The 25309-nt window shown below is 34.1% G+C and overlaps 1 protein-coding gene across 1 annotated transcript in view; it reads right to left on the bottom strand.

Annotated features, from left to right (window-relative positions):
• Nucleotides 1-3702: 3702 nt before the first annotated feature.
• LOC114029239 (histone H4 transcription factor-like) overlaps nt 3703-25309 on the bottom strand; it is a 24898-nt gene continuing 3291 nt past the window's right edge. Inside the window, exons 3-10 of the mRNA XM_027843601.1 lie at nt 21562-21785; nt 20294-20405; nt 14506-14658; nt 8820-8897; nt 7883-8003; nt 6279-6417; nt 5584-5699; nt 3703-4048 (exon numbers count right to left, since the gene is read on the bottom strand). Of these exons, the coding sequence (XP_027699402.1) occupies nt 3703-4048; nt 5584-5699; nt 6279-6417; nt 7883-8003; nt 8820-8897; nt 14506-14658; nt 20294-20405; nt 21562-21785 (1289 nt within the window). The remainder of the gene's footprint in view (nt 4049-5583; nt 5700-6278; nt 6418-7882; nt 8004-8819; nt 8898-14505; nt 14659-20293; nt 20406-21561; nt 21786-25309) is intronic.

The raw sequence follows: 25309 nt of genomic DNA, 5'->3' as shown, positions 1-25309 counted from the left end.
CAGCAATACTATCATCCAAGCCAATCCCAAAGAACTAATGATGAAGCATATTATTCTCCTCCCGAGAACGAACTAACATTGTTTGAATACAGACTGAAGCATGCTACCTTTCACTTTCTTTCCTTCTTTTTCTTTTATTCAAGTATTCCTGGATTTGTATGGAAATGTTTTACATGATTGCATATGTAGAACCTATATCTGATTGATTGCTTACTGTCTCAGGGAGGGGGATGTGGGAAGGAGGGATGGAATTTGGAACTCAAAACTTTAAAAAAAAAACCCAAATGTTAAAAAAAACAAACTGTTTTAACATGTAAGTGTGGGGGGGATATAAAATATATTTAATTGAGAATGAACCATTCCCCAACTGATAAAAGGGTTTTTGAACAGGCAGTTTTCAGAAGAAATCAAAACTATCATTATTAACATGAAAAAAATCCTCTAAATCAGTATTAGAGAAATGCAAATTAAAACAACTGAGATATCACCTCACACCTATCAGAATGGCTAATATGACAGAAAAGGAAAATGAGAAATGTTGGAGGGAATGGGGGAAAATTGGGATACTAAAGCATTGTTGATGGAGTTGTGAACTGATCTAACCATTCTGGAAAGCAATTTGGAACTATGCCCAAAGGACCATAAAACCATTGACCCAGAAATACCACTGCTAGGTCTGTATCCCAAAGAGACATTTTTTAAAATGAAAAAGAATTGGAAACTGTAAGAATGCCCATCAGTTGGGGAATAGCTGAACAAACTGTGGTATGTGATTGTGATGGAATACTAGTGTATTATAAAAAATGATAAACAGGATAGTTTCAGAAAAGCCTGGGCAGATTTATATGAACTGGTACAAAGTGAAGCGAGGAGAACCAGAAGAATATTGTACATAGTAACTTCAATTTTGTACAATGATCAACTGTGAATGACAATTATTCTAAGCAATACAACTATCCATGAAGTACACTAAAACAATTCTGAAGGACTTAGAAAAATGCCATCTACTTCCAGAGAAAGAACTGATGGAGTCTGAATGTAGATAGAAATATACTTTTTAAACTTTACATTTCTTGTATTGTTTTTTTGGTCTATGTTTTCTTTTGCAACATGGCTAATATGGAAATATGTATTACATGATTTCATATGCACAATCTGTATAAATTCTTGCCTTCTCAAAGGAGGAGGAGGAGGGAGAGCCTATGTAGATGTTTCATCTGTTTATTAGCCCAGCCCATGGGTCAGGTTGTCTGCTAGGTAGGACCTCCTGAAAGGTCAAGATAGGCCTGTTAAGGTCTGCTCATCAGTTCATTGGTCAACCATTGGGATTCTGTATTTTGTGTAGACCCTCCTGGAGGCTCAAGGTCAAGATCCATCAACCAATGAGGCTCTGTATTTTTCTGTGCCTCTTCTGTATCATCTGGATATCAAGTGCTATAAAACTAAGGCCATGGAGGAAGGGAGCACTTCAAACTAAGAGGAAGATCTGCAGTCCACTTCATTAGCAGGGTCTATGGATCCTTTAACAAAGTACTGTTGGTTCAAAGCTCTGCCTCACTTTTTCAAAAAAGTTAGACAATTTTGGATCCCACAGTCTATATATGTATATGTGTATATACATGTGTATACCGACACACACACGCATGCGCGCACACACAGACACAGACACACACACACACACACACCAAACAATGCTCTGGTCACAGGATTCCAGAATCCCATATCTGGCTTTAAATAAATAAATGAGAATTTAACCATGAAGCCACATTTTGTTGTTGTTGTTTTTTTTTTTTTTGGTGAGGCGTTTGGGGTTAAGTGACTTGCCCAGGGTCACACAGCTAGTGTCAAGTATTTGGTCTGAGGCCAGATTTGAACTCAGGTACTCCTGACTTCACAGCCGGTGCTCTATCCACTGTGCCACCTAGCTGCCCCGATGAAGCCATATTAAATAACATCTAGTGACCAAACCAAATATTCTGGGTCAGAAATTCAGGTTTGTGCAATGAGATGTTTGTTGGTCATAAAATATAATAAAAATTACTAAAAAAAAAAGAATAAAAAGCATACAATTCCTAGGAATAAAAAATATAGTAATTCAGAGAAAATGGACTGCCTCAGCATTTATCATAGCAATTAGTATGCTAGGTGAGAAAACTGTTCTCATAATGCAGTGAGAATTCCACTAAAATCCCTGACACGAACTTCCCACAGGCTAGTGCTTTTATACCTTAGGCTTTTAGGAAATCAATAGAGTGATGATCCCTAGAATATCCTCTAGAACCCCTTAAAGGGAAAAGAACCCAGCCTACATAAAACAGGTTCTGTTCTACTACACTTTGACAATATCACCTAATAGACTTATGACTGATGATGAGCTTCTCTATATTCAGCTTGGCTGATCCTCAGATAGCAGGCACACTATTTTGCTATGACCATAGTCAAAGCCTTATAAATATGGTAGAACCTAACAGAACTTATATTTTTCTAGTATGGCCTTCAGGAACCCAGGATTAACTACATACTATGATGAGGCATAAAGACTCGAGGGAAGAGTGTTTACATAAAAAATTCAAAGCAGTTTATAAATTAAAATCCTTAAAATATTTTAAAAGCAATTTTATTACTTTCAACAATTTTTTTAATGTGACAATGCTAACGAGAAAAATGAAGAAAGACGGAATTCTACATTTATAACAAACTACAAGTAGAACTTGTAGTAGTCATCTTGAGTAGGTAATTTTACGTTACCTACCTTATTAGAAATACATAGTGATTTAAGATTACATTTTTAGAATCCTGTATTTTTATGTCAAAGAAGTACACTAAAACACAAAATATGACCAGACCTCCATTTGATTATACTTAAAAGTTGCCCATCTATATAACTTATGTCCATTTTGTCTTAAACATCAAATGGACTCATACATAGACAAATGCCTCAAGGAAAAGCATTTAAGGTCCCTATATAAAATGGCATAAATTAATCTGCTGGAATTTTTCAAAAGTATGTATTTTGACCATAGTAGCTCTGTGCTTTAAAATCGTACTTTCTGAAAAAAAAATTTTTAAAAAATCATATTTCCTGAATACTATAGTATGAACAAGTAATATTTTACAAGTCATGCTTGAACATATTTAAACATTTCAAACTCTCCCGTGAACCAGAATACTTTATATTCCTTTTAACATAACAAGACAATGCCTGCCACTTAAACTAGCTAATACCGCCAAGTTAATTTCTTAAGGAAATAAATTTAACTCTTTTAATAAGCTATGGTGACAACTACAAAGAATTTTAAAGGTTACTTTGGTAAACTTATTAAAATTACTTTCAAATTTACTTGTCTAAGATTAACTGCTATAGTTCTCTACCAACTTACCCCTTTATTCCCCCCCCCCCCGCTTTGTAATTTGTGAGGTTAGTATGAAAAAAAAAGATAAAGGAATTAGAGAACAGACCAAGAAAACTTCCAATCGTCCCTCCTCCTTAATACTTTTACCCATACATTTTTTTTTTAAAGCTTGGAATTTCTGCTTACTAATGGAAAGTGCCTAATTTTTTTGCACTGAATTTCTTATACCTAGCAGCACCTCATTTAATGTCATAAAAATGATTACTAAATAGTCCTTTCTAAAAATCAAGAAACATTTTAATACTTCTATATAGCCATTTTAACAATAAAGACTTGTATCTTTTTTTTTTCATTTTACCATTGCATTTAGTGCCACAGTTTCATTAAATTCAGTTGGAGGATTTTCAAATGAGAGTGGAACACTCTGAAGTTCATAATATACAGACTCTTTTAAAGAGGTATCCACTTCTGACATAGATTTTTCTATTGGAGATCCTGATAGTGGCTGAAACTGTGAAGCATGCAATCCTGTGGAAAATCCTTTGGGGGAAGCATTGCTATTATTTCTAGTACAATTTTGTCTTCTGGAAGTCTTTTGGAGAGGCTTCTTGCAAACAAAATCATAATTTAATTCCATAGCAGTTTTAAAATTATCTATATTCAAAGTCCAGTAACCATCTTCATCTTCTTTGTACCTATCAGAATATACGAGAATACAAAAAGACTAATAAAAATACATTTACACATCCTTATTTTAATGACTAATAAGTGACAAGGAGTATAGAGCCAATATCCTTAAGGAAAAAAATTAGTAAGTTCATGAATTGTTTGTTTTTATTTCTATTCCCCAAACTAACCATTAAATAAGAAGTCCTATCTTAGTGCCTTTCTCATAATAAATGCACAAAATATATTTGTTAATTTAGCAAATGATATTTCAAATGTTGGAATTCCCATAAATATATGTGAATTTTAACACTTTTCTATTACATAACCAAGAGCCAAATACAGTTAACTAATAGATGCAAAGTCAAAGGCATTATTGAAACAAATTAGCTTTAAACATAAAAAAGTAAATAAGCAGCCTTTTTTAAAGTGTTCTCCTCTGCTATAATCACTGAACACTGTTACGTCAATAATACACCTCAACATGAATTTCCATTTGTAGCGGAAACCATTTTTAACAGCAAGATCCAGTGCAGAGAGCTCTGAAGTTGGAGTCACACGACCTCAGTTTAAATCCTCGCTGGCTACTTACTATACATGTGACCTTGAGAAATTCTCCGCTCAGTTTACCTCATTTATAAAATGAGCTCTAACGTTCCTTCTAGTGCTAGATCTATGATGCTAGGTATAAATTTGAACAGATCGACCTTAAGAACACAAGAGGAGACGAACTAGAATTTAATAATTAGGTATTCTTCCCTAATGTAGTCCTTGACAACCACTATATCTAGATCTAGACATTTATTTGTAGATAAATGGATACAAGTGTATTCAAATGCTCAAATATAATACGTGTTTGTACTGGAAATGCTATCTAATCAAATTAACACTAAAGAATAATAATTACTTTCTATGAGGTCTTCAAAGCATTTTAAAGTTGAATCTGTGGTAGAATTCCCATCTCAATAGGAAAGAATAAACTGAATGCCACTGGAAAGGCCTCATATACACTAAAATATTAATAACAGCATTTTTAAATAATAAAAATCAACTAAAAATAAAGTTAATGCCCCTTGATTGGGGACTAACTGAACAAATTATAGTACATGAATACAGTGGAATATTATTGTGAGGTAAAAAAAATAAGAGTTATTTATCTGCATGGAAAGCCATATGAGCTAACACAGAATGAATTAAGCAGAACCAGGAAAACAATATACATGACTACAGCAATATTCTGAACAACAACAAAACAGTCAAAGCTGGATCCTGTGGAATTATAATGACCAAGCTCTGTACCGAAGAAGATATATGAGAAGGTATTTCCTCTTCCTCCTTTGTAGGTAGAGGTGGAGGGCTATGAGTATAAAAAAATTGAATATCTCAGAATTTTTTTGATGTTGGTTAGTTTTACTGCAAAATTTCCCCCTCTTTTTAATACTTCATTATGAGAGGGGAGAAAAGAAGTATTTTGGGAACTATAAGTTACAATAAAAACAAAATATATAAATTAAAATTTATTTCAACAAAAGAATAAGCTTATGGAAAAACTCAAAATGAGCACCTGAAGCGAGAATGGCAAGTGAGCTGATGCATCTTCCGGAGATGTAAAGTCAAAGTGTAGCACCAAGAAAAACACTTCTGACAGATATGGCATTTGTACTTTATGGTACCATTACTCTGCAAATGAAGAAATTGTAACAAAATTAAAGAAAAATAAGACTTTTTTTTTAAAAAAGGTAGGATTTATAATTGGGAAGCCTCAATTATTGTTACTAATGCTATTCTTCACAATGTAAACATTTTTTGTTCTATGTTCCTCTTAAGTAAAATGTTTCTTTTTTCCACTTATTCATCATACATACTAATTTTATAATAACACAAAGTTCATCGCCAGCATTTGCCTTTTAACTATAGTCAAAAGGATTGCCTGAGTCACTGAGATGTTAAGTGACTTGCCCAGAATAGCAAGTATATATTAGAGGTAAGACTTGAACCCAGATCTTCTTTACGCAAGGACCAATCTCCCTAACCACCATGTTTGGCTGATTCTCTTTGCTGCCATCACAGAAAGGAAATGTGCAAAACATTTGACAAGTTTTTAGTACTTATATTTTTGAAAAATCTACATGCGAAGTATTTTATGAAATATTTTTTTCCTTTGTCATAGGCATATACAACTTAAAGGTTGAGATAAAAAGGTCAAAGGAGACTTCTGTTAATAAAAAAAAAACAAATCTTTTGTTTTTATTTACTTACTTCATGCACTCTTTTGTAATGCTGTCTAAATGTCTGTAATGTACGAGCAGTGAAATCACATCCATTCACATCACAACAGTAGGCAGATGAATCATTGTGTGTTTCAATGTGTTTACGTAGATCATATGTATTCTTGAAGCTGAGAATTCAGATATAAAGAAATAGTAGTTAATATGCAGAGGGGTTTTTTTTTGTTTGTTTTTTGGTAAGGCAATTAGGATTAAGTGACTTGCCCAGGGTCACACAGCTAGTAAATGTCAAATATCTGGTTTGAGGCCTGATTTGAACTCAGGTCCTCCTGACTCCAGGTCCAGTGCTCTATCTACTGAGCCACCTAGCTGCCTCTTAATATGCAATTTTAAGAGGATCATTGTTTTATAATTTAGTGCTTAAATAGACTTAGAGTATTACTACAATGACTGATAAAAATCCACATTTATTTGTAAGAAAATGACTCAATTATAGGATACATTTAGTGTATCCATGACTTTAAGGTATATGGAAAAATTCAAAGTTATTTTTACAACATCATTCTCAATTGTATCTGAATATGTTGCTTTCTTTTTGCCTACTGACTATATGTAAAAAAGTTTGATACACTTTTGAGAAGTGAATGACCAAGATTATTTAGAATATGCAAAAAGAAAAATAATGACCCACTACTGCTTTGCTTCTAACACCAGATTCAAACTTCCTTAAATAAATTGAGACTTTTACCTTTTTGAAAATAAACAATGTTCTAGAACTAACCATATCCGGATGAAATTCAGTGAAAGCCTCACCAAAAAAAGGAGAGCAGTTGAGAGGAGAATGTTGCATCCCATGTCCCTGACAAAATGTATTCCATTAAAGGGTAGGTGTCTAGATGAAAACAGTGACTTAATAAAGCATATGATATGTGTTGCCTTTTGGACTCCAGGGTCAGTTGTTCTCCTTTTTATGTCAAGTAGATTTATATTTTTTCAGTGGTTCTTTTACATTAAACTGTTACTCATTTATATATATATATATATAATCTTTTTAAATATCTCAAAAAAGATAAATGATACTCTATATATAATGTTTTTAAATATCTCAAAAGAGTATCATATATTTATTTTAAATAGTTGTGTGTATGTAAACACATACATGTCTATTTTAGGCACGTGCATGTGTATACATGCATACATGCACATATGGGTATTGTACATGTGTGCATATACATGCACACATACAGTTTTCCCTTCTACATCACAACTTTCCCCATCCTGGTTTCAATATATTATGTCGGCATTTTGCAAAAGCCACACACGACAGAGAAGGCCGGCAGACGACACAAGGCCTATGACCAAATACTTAACCCAAATTTTACAATACAGTACTGTAAAATACCCCGTAAAAGAAAAAAAATCAGATTTCTTTTCTGGTATGAAAGGAGGGCCAAAAAAATTTTATGTGGATTTTCCAAATGGGGTGCCATGCCTCTAACCCCTTTCGTATGGAAGAGATAACTATATATTTGAAAACTTACAAAAAAGCTTTAAAAAGAACACAGTTAAATGCTTCACGACCAAAACTAAATTATTTTTACTAGTTTATTTTGCTATTCTGCCTTTGGTTCTTACCTGCTATCACAGAAATCACAAAGGAAAGGACGTTCATCACAGTGTCGGAATCTGATATGTGTTTTCAGAGATGAAAAGTTTGTACATACCATATCACAAAGTGGACAGTTAAGATGGCTGACTAAAAATAAGTGAATATAAAATCTGAGACAATAAAATTTTGTTTTTTTAAGATTTTTTTACTTTGATTAAAAAAACCCTTTGGTAAACTATCCCTATATTTCCATTGTTTTCAGTAGTATAATTTCTAATATTCTAAAATTATAATGTTTTTCTCTATTTTTTTGTCACAAAGAATGACTAAAGTAGAGGAGAGGAGAAGAATATATTTAGAAATGATGGTGATATGAAAATAGATTATCATTAAAAACAAAAACAAAGTAATTATCTTCAACAAATAACTCTTAATAATAATTTCCAACTTCTTTTAAAAATGTATTTACACTTTCTAAAGCCTCACTTTAAGAAAGCTCAATATATAAAAATCCAAATTTGCAACAAGACAATAAATATATTTCACTTTTGAAATGACTTTGGTATAGGTTTCCTCTAAATAATCAGTTATCACAACACATTTAAAATATGGTTTAAACTGCAAAAATCTCATTTTCACATGTAAGTATACTTGTGTGTATATATGTATATATATGTGTATATATATACATATATATATACACACACACGAATACACACACACACACACACACACACACATATTTAAACCTGATGGGATTCAGGGTGCAAAATGCATGTATTTTTTGGACATGGCCAATGTAAAAATTTGTTTTGCTTGATGATGCGTACTAGTTACACAGGTTTTCTTTTTCTTTTCATTAGGAAAGATGAGAGGGAAAGAGAATATAACCTTGTTAATTAACAAAACAAACCATGACTAGGCATGACAATTTTCTGTGAAGAATGAAAAAGTTTGACTTACCATGTATTCTAACATGATCCCGCAGAAGTCTCTCACTGGCAAAATGCTTGCTACAATACTGACATATAAATATTTGTTCTGAAAGAGACATTAATTCATCAGTTCAACACTTCTGGAATGTTTCTGTCAGGAAAACTAATGCCAAAATAAAAAGTAGTATACCTCTATATAAAGAATAATCCACCACAAAATGAACAGTTTAATAAATGTTATGACATTAAAAAAGCAAACAGGAACATTTTAGTAGATATTTCTGTTTAGATTGTTTTTTATTGACAGTCAATACTAAGTATTTGCAAACAAAAATCAATTTTATATCCAAGAAGATAAAAATTAGTTCTGAAATTTTAAAAACTGAAAACCAGGAAAACCCTCAAAATACTATACATATTAGTTCCTAATTTCTGCCACTTTTCCTTCCAGGAAAAATATTTCATTCCTGGGATGTCAATAACTAAAAATTATTTTTTGCCCATAGTACATTTTACTGTACGTTTGACACCTCAGTCTCTACATGGTCCCAGATATACCATAGGCCTCTCTGTTCACAATCTTAGTTACCTTCAGGCCATACATATAGAAGCACAGAATCTGGCTCCCAGCAATCACAGAAGACCTCATAACTTTCAAACACAGAAGAGTCAAGTAGTTATACCGTTATTGTCCATGGGCCAAACAGTACTACCTCATGAGACATATGGATTCATAATTTTGAGGAGATTATCTGGAAAATATACCCAATATGACTTAAGCCCCTATGCCAATAGCAGGGGACTTCTAAAGTCAGGTAGCATCTATATATCAAATGTCCCATGAAATCATATCTCAAACAACCAATCAATCAATCAATAAACATTTATTAAGTGTCTACTATGTGCCAGGTTGTTGTTGCCTTTGGATGATGATGAATCTAATTCTGCTAATTATTTGCCTCCTGAGGGATCTGCCTTCCTAATTAGCTGAAGCTTCTTTATTCCTTTTGGTTTCATTTATGGAGTGAAAATCAGTATGGATGCAGGTCATTATTTCAGTAATATTTTAATTCAGTCACTAAACAAAACTCTTATACATAGTATCAATAGTGAAATCTTTTGTCAACAGTCTAAAAACTGAAAAGGGAGAATAAGGGAAATTAATAATGGGTATGTTACCCAACAAACTCCCTCCCCCCAAAAAAACCCAACCACTTAAATGAAATGAATAATTACAAAAATATAAAAGGCCCAAGTTAATATAATTTAAATAATTCAATCTGATAAAAAATAATTGAACAAGCCATAAATTCCCAAAGAAAAACTCAAGAAACAGATGGATTTATAAGTGAATGCTATCAAACATTCAAAGAAAAATTAATTCCAATATTGCAAAAAAAAGTTTGCCAAAATACAAAAAAGGGATCCTACCAAACTCCTTCTATAATACAAATGTGGTCTTGATACCTATCAAGATGCCCATCAATTGGGAAATGGCTGAATTATGGGGGGAAACTAAACAGATCTTGAGTCACATTGGGAGTCACTGTTTCCAAGAACAGGAAGATATCAGTAATCCTTTTATACCCTACTTGGACTTCATCTGGAGGATTGTGTTATAGTTCTGGGCACCACGGTTTCAGAACATGATTGGTAATCTGGAGAGTATTCATAGGAGAGCAATTAAATGATTGAAGGACCTTGAGTCAATGACATTTGAGTATCAGTTAAAAAAAACTGGGAGTGTTTAGCTTGAAGAAGAGTTGAGGGATATAATAGCTTACTTTAAAAATATATATATATATACATATATACTTTAAATATATAAGATATATATAAATATAAATACATATATTTTTATATATATATATATACACACAAGGCTGCTATGTGGAAAAGGGATGAATATAGACATAATGCAAATGGATACAATAGAATATTATTGTATTTCAAGAAAGGATGAAAAGGAAGGTTTTTCAAAAAAACCTGAGAAGACTTTTATGATGTAAGTGTGAGGTGAGCAGAACTAGGAAGAAAAATTTCTATAATGACAATGTAAAGACAAACAACCTTGAAAGATCAAAGCAATGACTGACCATGATTCCAGAAGATCAATGATCCTTAGAAAGAGGTGATAGACTCAAGGTACAGAATGATATATTTTATGATATACCCAATATGGGGATTAATTTTATTTGCATATATTTTTCACTAAGGGTGGGAGGGGAAGAGGAAGTAGGAAGGAGAAAAATACACTTACTAGCTGAATGACCCTGGACAAATCAATTAACCTCTATTTGCCTCAGTTTTCACAATTGAAAAATGGGGATAATAACAGCACCTACCTTCTAGGGTTGTTGTAAGGATAAAATGTTGTATTTGTAAAGTGTTCAGCACTGTTCCTGGCAAAAACTAGTAGGTGCTATATAAATGCTAGCTATTAATCAATAAACTTTTATTAAGCACCTACTATGTACCAGACACTGTGCTAAACCCTAGGAATACAAACCAAAAAAAAAAAAAGGCAAAAATAGCCCCTGCCCTCAAGGAGCTTACATCTAATAACTGCTGTTATTATTATTATTCAGAAGAATATCCATCAATTCATCATTCTCCCTACCAATGAGGACAGTCCTATTCAAACAGTCTAGGCTTGTAGCCAGGGTTACATATTAATTTACTGTTTATATGCCAGGCATTGTGTTAGGTGCTAACAATGCAAAGACAAAAAACAAAAATCCTTGCCCTGAAAGAGCTTACGTTCTTTTGGAGGAAAATTATACAGAGAATTAAGTATGACATAGATACCAAGAACATTCAAAGCAATTTCTAGCAACTAGGGGGATAGATAATAATAGCCTTCCTATAAGAGGAAGATCTCATCACTTGAGATGAGCTTTGAAAGAAAGCCATGGATTCCCTAAGGCAGAAATAAGGAGGCAGTAGTGGGTCTCAGATCTTGGTGATGGGCTACACAAAGGCATGAAGATGGGAGATAGACTGTCATTTATAGGAACAACAAGTACAGCAGTCTGGCTGAAAAGTAGAGTGCAGGAGATGGGGAGGGGGAGAGAAATATGCAATAATTGTGGAAAGATGGCCTAAAGCCAGGTTACAAAGTCTGTAAAAATCTTTTTGGATTCTGTCACTGTCATTGAGTGTTACCTACTTGTTCTAGCTTTGTGTCATCTTCAAATTATAAAATTTATGACATGTTATTAATACAAATGTTAAATGGAACAGGGCAAACACACAGTGATTCCTCCTCTGAAAACCTTCCAAGGTCACTTTTCTCTGGCTATCCCCCATACCTGGAATGCTCTCTCTCTTCTGCTTACTCATCTGCCTGGCCTCCTTTAAGTCCCAACTATAATGCCATTTTTTCTGGAAGCCTTCAAAACCCCTCTTAACTCTAGTCCCTTCCCTCTTATTTACTATTTATCCTGTATATAGCTTGCTTTGTATGTATGTTTTCTCCCCCATTAGACTGCAAGGTCCTTGAGGACAGTACTTAGCACTGGTACTTAGTATCTGGCATATAGTAGGCAATAAATATTAATCAATTGATTGACTTTTAACAATTAATTGATGGATTCAATTCTGAGTTGGGACATTCAACCAATTCTAAATCCATCTAATTGAACTACTGTATAGCTCACATCTGTCCATTTTCACTGAAGAGAAAATCTCCCACAAGAATAATGAATCTCTCCATACTTTGCTAGAACAGCATACATAGTCTATCAACAGGATAAACTATGACACTTTCCCAGGTCATTAGAATCTGGAAGAGCTTGTGTTCATCTGGCACAGAGTTCAAGCATCCAGTATAACCTACAAACCACTATAAATTATCAGAGCATAACTTTTGTGGAGGTTCTTTTAGATTGTTTCTATTAAAAAAAACCACTCAATTTTTTCAAATATTTATAGATCTGTAGGAGAGAGAAACATGGAAGTGATATAATAAACACGGCAAAATTTAAAGATAATGTTGTCGTTCATCCTTTGTACTCAAAGATCAGTGACATCAGGATGCTGGGGTCAAGATACAGTGTATTTGACTGTGGCTAATCAGTCCAATATGAGCTCTGAAGACTACCACAGATTGGTACAGTTTGAACATTTGAGATGGAGAGGTCTAGATTTGCACATCTCATGTTTCCTTTGTGCTGTGATTCTGCTTTGCTCAGAGCACAGCACCTTTTTTGATGTAGACATACCATGATGGGCTCCCTATGCCAGCATTTCCCATGTCTCACGTATCTCACAATTGATTTTAAAGTTCTTTAGTGAGACCTGGAGAGTATGCTTATACTGCTTCTTCTGACCCCTGTGTGAGCACTTGCCTTGTGTTAGTTCTCCATAAAACAAGCAAAATTTAAAGACAATAAGAATCTCTTTTATTATGTTTCCATTTTTTTGCATATTCTAAAAACAAGATTTCTACTACAAAACAAAATCTGTTAAATTTCTTCCAGGTTCTTAAACTAAAAAAAAAACAAAAAACACAGTATAATATACATAGAGCTACAAATATAGTGAAATCTTAGGGAAGAAAAGTAGCCATCTAGCTCCCTTCAAAGCTCAGCTCAAGTGCCACCTCTTAGACCTTTCTTTTCTCCAAGATACCACTGTCCCCTAACCCAATTACTTAGCATATTCTTCCATTTCCTATATATGTGTGTTATCTCCCCTCCCATTGACTATAAACTCATTGAGGGCAGCTAATTGCTTCATTTCATATTTTTTTTTAACACCAATGCCTAACACATCATAAACATATGGTGCTTAATTGCTTGCTGATTGATTTGCCTAATTCCTGATCACACAGTTTTAATATTAAGGTGGATTCTTCACATATGTGAAAATGATTATAATTTGTGAAAATTCTAAATAAGTAATTATCAGGTACCTGCTATGAATCTGGTATAATTTGTATTATACCAACTGTCAGGTCCTTTATTTATTTTTTTTTTGGACTAAACCTGTTTTTCCTTCAGCATAGCCAGCTCCCTGTAAATAACTTCCTCTACCAATGCTGACTGAAATCTTTGCTGAAATGTAGTCTTACGGAGTTGCCTGGGGCACTGAAAGGCTAAGTGACTTTCCCAAAGGTCATATAGCTAGTACATGTCAGAAGAAAGACTTAACCCCAGATCTTCCAGACTTGGAGGCCACCATTATTCCCAATACATTTTGCAAAATCATGGAGTGATAAACATGAACACTTTTTTCAATTCGGGATTATCACAGTTCCAGAAGAAAGAATCAATTGAAAATACTGCCTTATTGTATTCTACCTTTCTATCCGTCTCTCATTTCTAATACTGTACAATTTGGCAGGATAAACTACCAAATGGAATGGAAAAAAAGCACTGCATTGTGAATGGAGAAATGGCTTACAAGTCAGAAGATCTGTGGCCAAATTTGCCTCTGATACTAGTGGTATGACCCTGGACAAGATATTTAGCCCTTCAGTCTCCCCTACCCCCCTACTTGCCCCTTCCTAAGACTGTAAATTGCAGAGAAGTTGATAATCTGTATTAGTAGAGGGAGTTCCTCACTGAGAGATCTCCATACTGATGAAATCAACAGATTCACCCAAAAGAAAAATGCTTGATGCACCAAAATGTCCTCATATATAACCCAAGCACAGGGAATTCTGTTAAAGACAGTTGGGAGGAAGGGAGGGGGATATCAAATCTACTTACTATCCTCTGAAATCTGTCGTTTGGCATGGTCAAAAAACTTGGTATTGTTGGAGAACATCCCTCCACAAGAGGGACAGGCCACTACTTTTTCTTGAGTATGTGTTCTTAAGTGCTCTCTTAATTTATGACGACTCTTACATGTGCCATCACAATCTAAAGACAGATACCATATTAGATTAATAGAAAAATTTCATCAACTAAACAATGTTTTCTTAGGTTTTAATGAAGTACTTATGAAACAGAAAAGGAAATAATTGGCTTTAGTTATACTTAGTAAGGGAGAACTACCATAGTGCTTTGCAGAGAAAAAATAAATACAGCATACTTCTATCTACATATATTTTTAAAATGTCAATTAAATGCTATATAAAAGAATGAAAAGCTACTTATGTCATGCTTTTAATGAAGTGGCCCCTTATTTTTATTTCACGCTATTAAAAAAAGTAAAAAAAAAACCCCAAAAACAAAGGGTGGGAGGTGACCAAGAAAAGCCACTTCAAATATGTACATAAAGATATTTAATACTTTAATCACTATAAAGTAAAATATACACTCAAAAGTTGATAGATAAACCAAGAGCTTGAAGGTAAATACTATCTTCATGGACAAAACAGGAATTTTAAAGTGAGATGTTAAATTAGAAAAATGATAGCCATCAAAGAGATGGAATTCAATAGAAACACAACAGTACTACATTGTTGTTGTTCAGCTGTTTCAGTTGTGAATGACTGTGATCTCATTTGGGGTTTTCTTGGCAAAGATACTGGAGTGGTTTGCCATTTTCTTCTCCAGCTCATTTTACTGATGAGGAAACTGAGGCAAACAGAGTTAAGTGACTTGCTCAGAGTCACATAGCTAGTAAGTGTCTGATATGGATTTGAACTCAGGTCTTCCTGACTTCAGGCCTTGTACTCTATCAGTTTCACTACCTAGCAGCAAACAAAAAAACAAACAAACAAAAAAAAAACTACACAAATTAAAAACTACCAATATCATGCTATCTTTGCAGAAGTATTACAGAAAAGAATTAAGTTCAAAGAGAATAAGAAGCTGATTGTTATCAATATTCTGATGTCTTTAAAAAGAATACACACAGTAGTACATAGTATACATCAGCTTATATATACATCCTTATCATTAGGCAGAAATTTTTATACATTACTGTATAATGATTATACATTATAAATAACTGTACAGTGATTCTTATCATTCAGCATCAAAGTTCTTTATACAGGTTTTCTCAGTCAGGCAATATCTCTTCATAGTTTGCACTTCATTCAACATATTTGCATATATCATCTTGCTAATATAACCTCATTTCAACATGCTGTTTTGAATTTACCCAGTGTTATGGTAAGGTGAGTGAGGCACAACCATGGCAATTTATATCACCAACCCCCAGTGAAGTCCTCCAGTGTGTCATTCAGAGAATCAGAGAATCTTTGAGTTGACAATGACCTTGAAGTTAGACTAACCACTACTAGAAGTAGGACTCTTATCTACAATGTCCCTGATAACTGGTCACCTAGACTCAGTTAAAAGACTTCCAGTGACAGAGAACTGACTACCTCCAGAGGAGTCCCATTACAATTTGGGACAGTGTTAACTATTAGGAATTTTTTCCTTATCTTCAGCTAAAATCTGCCTTTCAGAAACTTTTACTTAGTGGTCTCAGTTCTGCCCTCTGGAGTTAAGTAATACAAGTCTAAGGATTCTTCCACAAGAAAGCCCTTCAAAGATGTTAAGATATGTTTTATGTTTCCCTCATTACAAGTACCATTGTTCTGAGTTGCCTCACCACTCTGGTCACCCTCATTTTTATATGCTGTAGTTTGTCACTGTCCCTCCTAAAATGTTGTGAGCAAACAGGAACACGATACTTTGGAGGTATTTTCACCAGAAGAAAGCACAACAGATTTTCTTTACTGTGAAGTTGTCAAGGCAGTACTGTGTAAAAGACAAGAATACTAGATCTGGAGTCAGGAGACCTGGGTTCATAATCTACTTCAGTGTTTGACATGTATTTCCTCTTTTTCTGGAGACTTTTATTTATGCAGTTAAATAATAGATTAACTTTTTTTTTTAACTTTCTTATGATGTTGACTTATATTAGGTTTGCTATTCATGAAAACGATTCACTTTTTTTCCCTCACATGAACTGTTTCCCTTAGCTATGTGTACTTCTCCGAGAGTCCTGAAATTATACTTGATTTTTTTTTAACTGAAGTTTAAGACTCCAAATTTCTTCCTATTAAATTGTATCATATTATAAATTACAGATAAAGTGACCACCTGCATTGGTTGAGAATTTCTTCATCTGGAAGTTCCCCGTATCAATGAAATCATAGGTCCAATTGCTATCTGTCATCCACATAAGCACACCACTCATGACTTCATTCAACACACTGGTAAACACTTTGAATAGAAATGTACAAAACTAGCTAATGGACTTAGCTTTAGGTACTCTTTATGCTAGAAATTTTCTTCCAGTATTAATTGAGCTGCTATTTGATAATGAATCCATTGAACAGCAATATTATTTAGTCCATATTTTCATCTTGTCCGTGAATATCAAGATATTTTATCAAATACCTTGATACATATCCTGATATATGATGTCTACATTAGTTTCTCTGATCTATCATAATGGTTCCAAAATCACAGTAATGCTTTGCCAGCTAGAAAGGCAAAACAGTGGTTACAAAATAATCAGCAATTTGTCAGGACTTGTTAATATACACTTTGAAACATAGTGTTCAATTGCATGTAATGTCTAAGAAAAGAGAATTGAATGTTTAGCTGCTGGAATCTCAATATGGATAATTTACCACAACTGTTAAGTAACCTTTCAATTACACTTAGCACTGATCAGACTATTCCTGAAATACTGTTTTCCAGTATGATGATCTATAACCCAAATAAGATTTTGAATTAGAGAAGATTTAAAGGCCTAAAGTATTTGAAACAATTTAAAAGCAAAAAAGAACAGAAATCTTTAGCAAAAAGAAGATTATAAAAGGCAACACTGATTTTTAAATATCTTAAAGGCTATTTTATGCATACACGCATATATATGTGTGCATGTGTATATATATTTATATATATGTATATGTATATAGTGAACCCCTCCTCAAACCATTTGGAACCCCTAAGACCTAAGAAAAGCCTGAAACCTGGATTGGCCAATCAGGAGAAAGACATTTTAGTCCACTCTGAGCTTAAGCTACCAAAATGCTTTGCATGCTCTGGCATAACAGACATGCTTTGCTTCGCTCTCTGATTGAACCCAAAATGCCCCTTCCTGTGTCAGCAACTACAAGACCAATGAAGCTGATCAGGAGTATTCTTCTGTTTATGACTGTCCAGGGCAGGATGTCTTGAACCATACAGTATCTTGAAAAATGAGACTTTTTCTTATCGTGGTATTTTATGGACACATGTTATGTGATATATATATATGTATATGTATACACACATATATGTATATTATATATAACTATGTATATATGTATGTATATAGATAGTCAAATATAGTCATATGTGTACACACACACACACACATATATACACACATTTAGTTATGTTAAACATAAAAGAAACACAGACATCCTGGATCTATAATTTCAATTGATACCTTGACATTTTCTCATCCTACTGTACTTACAATCTAACCAATTAAGAAATTCCTTTCTCATATTATGATTAACACATATGGACACTATAATTTTGACTGATACAGGCATCCTGAGCCAGGAAGGGAGGGACGGGTGAGAGGGAATTACTCTGAAGATAAGTCCTCTTGGTCTATCTGTCCTTGGGCTAACTGTCCATAATGAGCTCCCATGCATATCTCTATATTCATGTTCTGCAAGCTTTGAGAAAATTAAACATACACATGCAGCCTAATTATTTTACTTTCTTAGAACGAACTCAGTAATGGCTGACAATATACACACACACACACACACACACATACACATATACATATATGAGTATAGCTGGCTGATATTTTAACTTAGAAAGGTATAAGAGGAAATGGACTCAATGGTTAGACATAAGGATGATTTTCTTTACTGTGAAGTTGTCAAGGAAGCACTGTGTAAAAGATAAGAGTAGTAGATCTTGAGTCAGGAGACCTGGATTCATAACCTACCTTAGTAACTGACAATAATAAATCTAATCAGTAAAGTATTTATCAATCACTTATTGAGTGCTAAGTATTGTGCTAAACACTGAGGATACATATATAATAGATGAATTAATACCTACCTAAAAGGAGCTTATATTCTAATGGTGAAGACAACAAGCATAAATGTAATATATATAAATATTTACACTTATTTCTATGCACAAATATGCATATATGTAAATATTAACAAAGAGGTTAAATACAAAGTAGTTTGGGGAGAGCACTAGCAATTGAAAAGGATCAGGAAAGACTTTATCTAGATGAGTTTTGTTTTGTTTTTTGGAAGGCAACTGGGGTTAAGTGACTTGCCCAGGGTCACACAGCTAGTTAAGGTTCAGGTATCTAGTCTGACACTGGATTTGAACTCAGGTCCTCCTGATTTCAGGGTTGGTGCTCTATCTACTGCACCCCCTAGATGAAAGTTTTGAGCTGCATCTTGAAAGAAAAGTGATTCTTCAAAGAAGAGTTGAGGAAGGAGTGGACAGCCATGAGAGTTAGAGAAAAGTTGTAAAGATAAGAGATGGAATTTTGTGTGTGTGAGAACAAAGGTCAATTTGGCTGTACTTCAAAGTATGGGAGGGGAAGTGATAGCCAATGACACTGGAAAAGATGAATTGGAGCAAGACTCTGTAGGGTTTTAAAAGCTAAACAGAAGAGTTTGAAATTTTATTCTAGAGGAAATAAACCACCGAATTTACTGCATCAGGGAGTGACATGGTCAGAGTTACCATTAAGAAAAATTCCTTTGGCATCAGTGCAGGACGGACTACATCATGAAGAGGGTTGATGCAGGAAGACCAACTAGAAGTAGCTGCAGTAATCAGAAGAGGGAACAAAAGCCTGAATTAAGGTGGCCGTTGTGTAAGTACAAGGAAGGCATAGGATGTCAGAGATACTGCAGAGGTAGAAATGGCAATATTTGGCACCTGATTGCTTTTGCGGGGTAAGGGAGAATGAAAAGTTGAGGGTAACTGCCAACATTAGGTACATGAGACACTGGAAGAATGGTCATGCTTTCAACAAATTAAGGCTAATTTGGAAGGCGGAAGGTTTGCAACAAAGATAATGAGTCCAGTGTTGGACATGTTCAAATGTCAAACAACCTGTTTGAAATGTCCAACAGGAAAATAGCTTTCTGGGAAAGGAAGAAGGGCAGAGAGGCCATGGAAGAGCCTCTTTCACATCTGTATCATCTATATTATTCTGATCTCTAGCTCCCACCTCAACTTTTAGAAGAACATTATACCTTGGGGTTTGCCAATCAGGGATCAACCTAAAGACCAAGGCAGGCTATTATACTCTTCTTGCTGAAACAGATAGAACAATAGTGTTAGAACTTGACACCCCATTCTGAAAGGTTGCTGACACTGGGTAATGGGCTTGGCCAATATTATCTCAATAATATTTTCTGGATCTAAATAAATAGAAAGTCCCTCTCCTCTGGGCTTGATGCCTTCTTAAGGTTTCCTCTAAACTTAATATTTTCAGGTCACATGGTGCATTCATATAAATAAGCAATCATTCAAAGACAACATACTACACTAATCTACATAAAGAAATAATAGGAATATTTTGGTTTAAAAGAAATCTGTACACTACCTTTCCAGCGACAGAAGATGGCTTTTTTATTGTTTAAGAGACTTTCTTTTTCAGCGCAGTAAGCATGCATGGTAACATGTTGATAAAACCATTCTGGGTTATTGATGGTCATCTGAAAACATCGTATAAATATTAATTCATTCATGCAAATAAAAGAAAAATGGCACAAATAAGGATAACAATGCAAATTCTGACAAAAGGGATTAAATAAAGTCAGTATTACCTATCATATCATCCTATATTAAATATTACTATTTATCATTTTTCCTGAATTGCAAATTGAAAAAATAAATAAGGATACATACTATCTTATTCCTATTCAGATTTTGGAGAAAAAGTCATTTGAAAGGCGATAGTCACTAAATGGATATTAAATACTAAAAACTTTTAAACTGGTGACTATAAAAACTTCTCACTTCCTTACTAATACACAAACCATCTAGTTTTTTAAAAATAATGCTTTAAAATTACCAGTTGCAAAAATGTCTAATATCCACAAATATTCTCTCGTTTTTTTTGCTTAGGTAATGCTAGGCAGAAATTACCTAACTGCTTTCTTCCATAAGAATTTACAGACATTTCATTATCTTAGAATATATTTGTTCTATGTTGTCATAAGTTTTTACAATTTAAGAAAATGACAGAATACTCAAAACTGTCATTTCCCCCTACCAACAAAAGAAAATGTTCCAATAAATTTAACTTTTTGCTATGTAACTTATATGAAACAATATATTTACATATATATATATATACACATATACACATAATACTTTAAGAATCTATAGCTTCATCAGTATGGATTTTTATTTCCAATATAAATGAAAACCCATCTGCAAGTTACTATGTGAAATCTGAGAATAACTACAGCATCATCCTTCGGCAAACCTGGCAAAGAGCTTCTTCAAATTTAACCAGATGGGGGTCCTAGGTCAATATCTACGTTCTGTCACTAAGTCCTTAATTAGAAACTTTTCCAGTTTAATAGGACTTAGCAAAGCTTGTGTCTTGCCAGTACAGAATGCAATATCACCCTCTCCCTCCATTGTGACTAGGACTTTGGAGGGACTAATATGTATGTATAGTGAATCTGGTAAAATATTTTATATGTCCTTTTAAAAAGCTATTTGTAATAAAATAGAATAGTTTGCAAACTAAAGTAAAATACATTTATCTATACTAAAATTAAACCTTTCCCAGAAGGGAAAAGTAGGCAAAAATAGAACAGAAAAAGAAAAAAGGATTACCATAATAACTGCTTTACTTACATCACAGTGCTCCCAACAGCAAACAAAAGTGTCTGCAATCTCTGGTACCATATTTTGGCTGTGATTACTTTGTGAACATTCTGGCAAATCTTGGTGGGATGCTCTTATTTGACAGCCTAAGTACTTCAGTTTAGTGTGATAACTATGAAAATTCACATGAATTATCAATTCATTGGGACCAACTGCACAAAATTCACAACTTCTCCAAAGACACTGATACTGTTCTAAATATAAAGAGAAGACAAGAAGTTCTACAAGTGTAAAATACAGCGTTCACAGGACAGTATTTGATCACATGTAAATTACATTTATGATATTTATTTGAAGTATTAATATGGTTGTTTTAATTCTATCATTTATTAGCAACAAGTTTCCACACAGGTATTTCATCATCTCTTTGCCCTTCATCTCATCAAATACAAAACTTTTTTTTTAGTGTCTAGAGCTCTAGCCCCTTCTTCTTAAATAAGGAAAAATATATAATTCAAATTGGTATTTAACAAATTCTTAGTACTGTTTACTTGGGGTATTGTGCAAAGTACACTGAACTAGAAGGCAAGAGACAAGTTCTAGTCCTGGTTCTGTAGTTACCTATGAAACCTTAAGAAAGTTGTTTCACCTACCTGTGCTTCCTTTTTTGGAGTCTATGCATATTTTAGGAATTTTATTTTTACCTGCTTTCATCTGAGGTAACAGTTTAGGCACATCATATTAGGTAACATATTAGGTCTGTAATCACAAATCATCTCTCTCATATTTGTCAATTCCACTTATCTGCTTATTTTATATAAGCATATCAATTATGTCTCAGTCTTCTACATGGTCACCTTCTATTCTTTAATATTAAAATATAGTGAATCATAAGACTTAAATCCATAATTGTTTCATTATTATGTACTATTGACTCTATATACTACTTCCCCCAGCAGCTGTTCCAAACTTCTCTTATCAAGTTCCATGGGTTACCTCCATTCCTCTCTCAGCATATGACCTCACTTTCCAATTTACTAAGAAAATGGAGATACTTGTCTTTCCTATTCCACATGTCAAAAATCCATTAATATCTTCACCTGTTGTCCCCTCCTTTACTCCAGGCTCTGAGGAAGAAGTGGTCCCTTCTCTCTGCCAAGACCAAATTCTCTACCTGTATACATAATCCCATTCTTAGCCAACTTTTCTGGGAGATCATCACATTGGATAGTCTTTCTCTCCTCCCTTGCCTACAAACCTGTTCAGGTCTACTTTGTCCTTATGGAACACCTCTCTTAGCTACAACCAGGTTTCAAGTACTACTTAGGTGATCATCCATTCAATAGCAGGACTCAAGCTCTTACCATATCTATACTAGTCCACGTTAAATGACATTAATTCAAAAGCAGAAGGCACTTACTTAAAATAGAATGGCAAGGAAATACACAAGGAACTCAAATCAGGCAACACACATTCCCTGAACTCATAAAGAAATGGCTGTCATTCCCCATGCTTTCATGAAAGCACTAGTCAATTTCCTATAGGATCCCTCTGTACCTCCAACAGAGCAGAAAAGGCACAGATTCAGCACTTTTCAAACCTCTTGCAATACAGAGCATCCTTACTGGATAACATTATTAGGCTGAGGCTACAGCCTTTTGAGAAACATAGTTTAGAGAATTCTCTTCCCAGTGAAAAAGCTCCCTTGGGCTCTAAGCAGTGTGGGAAATGGAATAATGTTTTCACATGACCCTCCTCCAAGCTACTATGCCTCATGCCTCCTCATTTTTACTGCCCAACTCCTGGGGGGAAAAGATTACACTCATTGCCTCCAACTCCTCACAACTTGTTTGCTTCTCAGTCCCATGTAATCTGACTGACTCTACTACTTGAATGAAATTTCTCTTTCCAAATCCCATCTCAATTGCTAACTCCAAAAGTCTTTTCTTTGTCCTCCCTCCCTGACCTCTCTAAAACTTTCTGCCAGTGTTGATCCACCCCATTCTACTCTTTACTCTTCTCTCCCTTCACTTACTTGACTTTGCCCTCTCATGCTGTTCCTGCTACCAGTATTGTCAATTCTTCTTTTCTGGATGATCATCGATCCTGTTCTCCTTATCTTGGATATTCACCCTAGCTCTCTCTTAGGCTCTCTGTACTTCTCTTTTCTTAGTGATTTCACCAGCTTCCCATGGTTTCAATTATTAACTTCATTCAAATGTTCCCCAAAGTTACCTATCCTATTCTAATCTCTCTCCTGAATTATTTCAGGCCTTTATTATCTATTGCCTATTGAATACCTTCACCTGATGTCCTGTCAACATCTCAACATGCCCCAAATAGAACAATTATCCTCTTCCCCCAAAACAAACAGAAAAATTCTCTTCCTGACTTCTCAATTTCCATGATCCCTCTGAGTACTTAGTACTATCTTCTTCAAATCACCTTATCCCAGCAATCCCTATATTTCTATCACAATGAAATTTTATTTTACAAAATTCAGCTCATGTTGCTTCTTCTACAAAGTCTTCCCTGAACACTCCAGTCAAATATTCTCATTTCTTCAAGAATATAGTGTATTATACCTTTCATGCACCATCACACTCTATTTTCTATCATATTTATATACGTCTTGTTCCCTCATTGTAGGTTCCTTGAGAAAAAGGACAATGTACACCTTCTGCATTTTAATTACTCAACAAAAGGTTCCCAAATTCACTTTTTGTTGTTTATTGCCTATATTACTTACTGTTATAATGGCCTTTCAAATAATAATTACCAACATAATATTTTAAGTGCCACAATTCTGAGACAGCACAGTGGAAAAATCTCTTTGAAGTCATAGGACTTCAGAAGAGTTCTTAGCTCTTCAAGAATTCTGATACTCATTTTTCCTTGAATAAGTCACTTAAATTTGTTCCCATAAAAATGAGGGAGTTGGATTTGATGTTCTCCAACAACCATCCAGCTTCAAATCTATGATTTTACACTAGCATAATCTATTTCAACATATAGTTATGTTTGCTTAGTACTTCAAATTTTTAGTTCAGTAGAAAGCTTTTTCATGAAAAATGCTTATTAAAAAGCATGATAGAATGCACTGGAAAAATCAAGAAATACCTCCCTATAATCCAGGTTGAGCTAAACTAGTTTTTCTTTCGCCACCTCACAAAACTAGATCCAGTTATTTTCTGATCCATTCCTTTTTTTCCCCTTAATTAACAGCCTCCTCATTTTTTTACCTCTCCCCATTCCCTCTGAAAAAAACCTACTACTCTGGATCAATACTTTAAAATACTAGGTAATTAGGGGATGTGTAAAATCACAGAGTGGCTGACTCAGTAACTAGACTTTAATAATAGCTCCATTACTACTCACCTGAGTGACCCTGTGCAACTACATTATTCTTTTAACTCAATTTTTCTCACCATGAAATTCTACAGTAACATTCAAATACCCACATATTTTAAGCATCAGGTGCCAGGCACTGTGATATGTACTGGGAATACAAAGACAAAAATGAAATAGTCTCTCTCCTCAAAAAGCTTATCTTTTATTGGAGGTAACATGCACAGATACTAAGTATGAGGTTTAACTAACCATTAATGATGAGGATTCATTGCTTTATTCTCATTAGTTTTCTTTGAAATCTCTCGATTTTTTTTTTCATGTCCACTGTCAATACTTTAGTTACAGTCACCTTCAAAAAAAAAGGCTTTTTATACTTCAAGCCTGATTACTTCAATAGTCTCCGAGCTGACCTAATAATCACAGACTT

The sequence above is a fragment of the Vombatus ursinus genome, unplaced genomic scaffold (assembly GCF_900497805.2).
Source record: "Vombatus ursinus unplaced genomic scaffold, bare-nosed wombat genome assembly UNPS02014924.1, whole genome shotgun sequence".
Classification (NCBI taxonomy): Eukaryota; Metazoa; Chordata; class Mammalia; order Diprotodontia; family Vombatidae; genus Vombatus; species Vombatus ursinus.
Note: the sequence above shows the minus strand (reverse complement) of the source record. Positions and strands in the feature narration are given on the sequence as shown.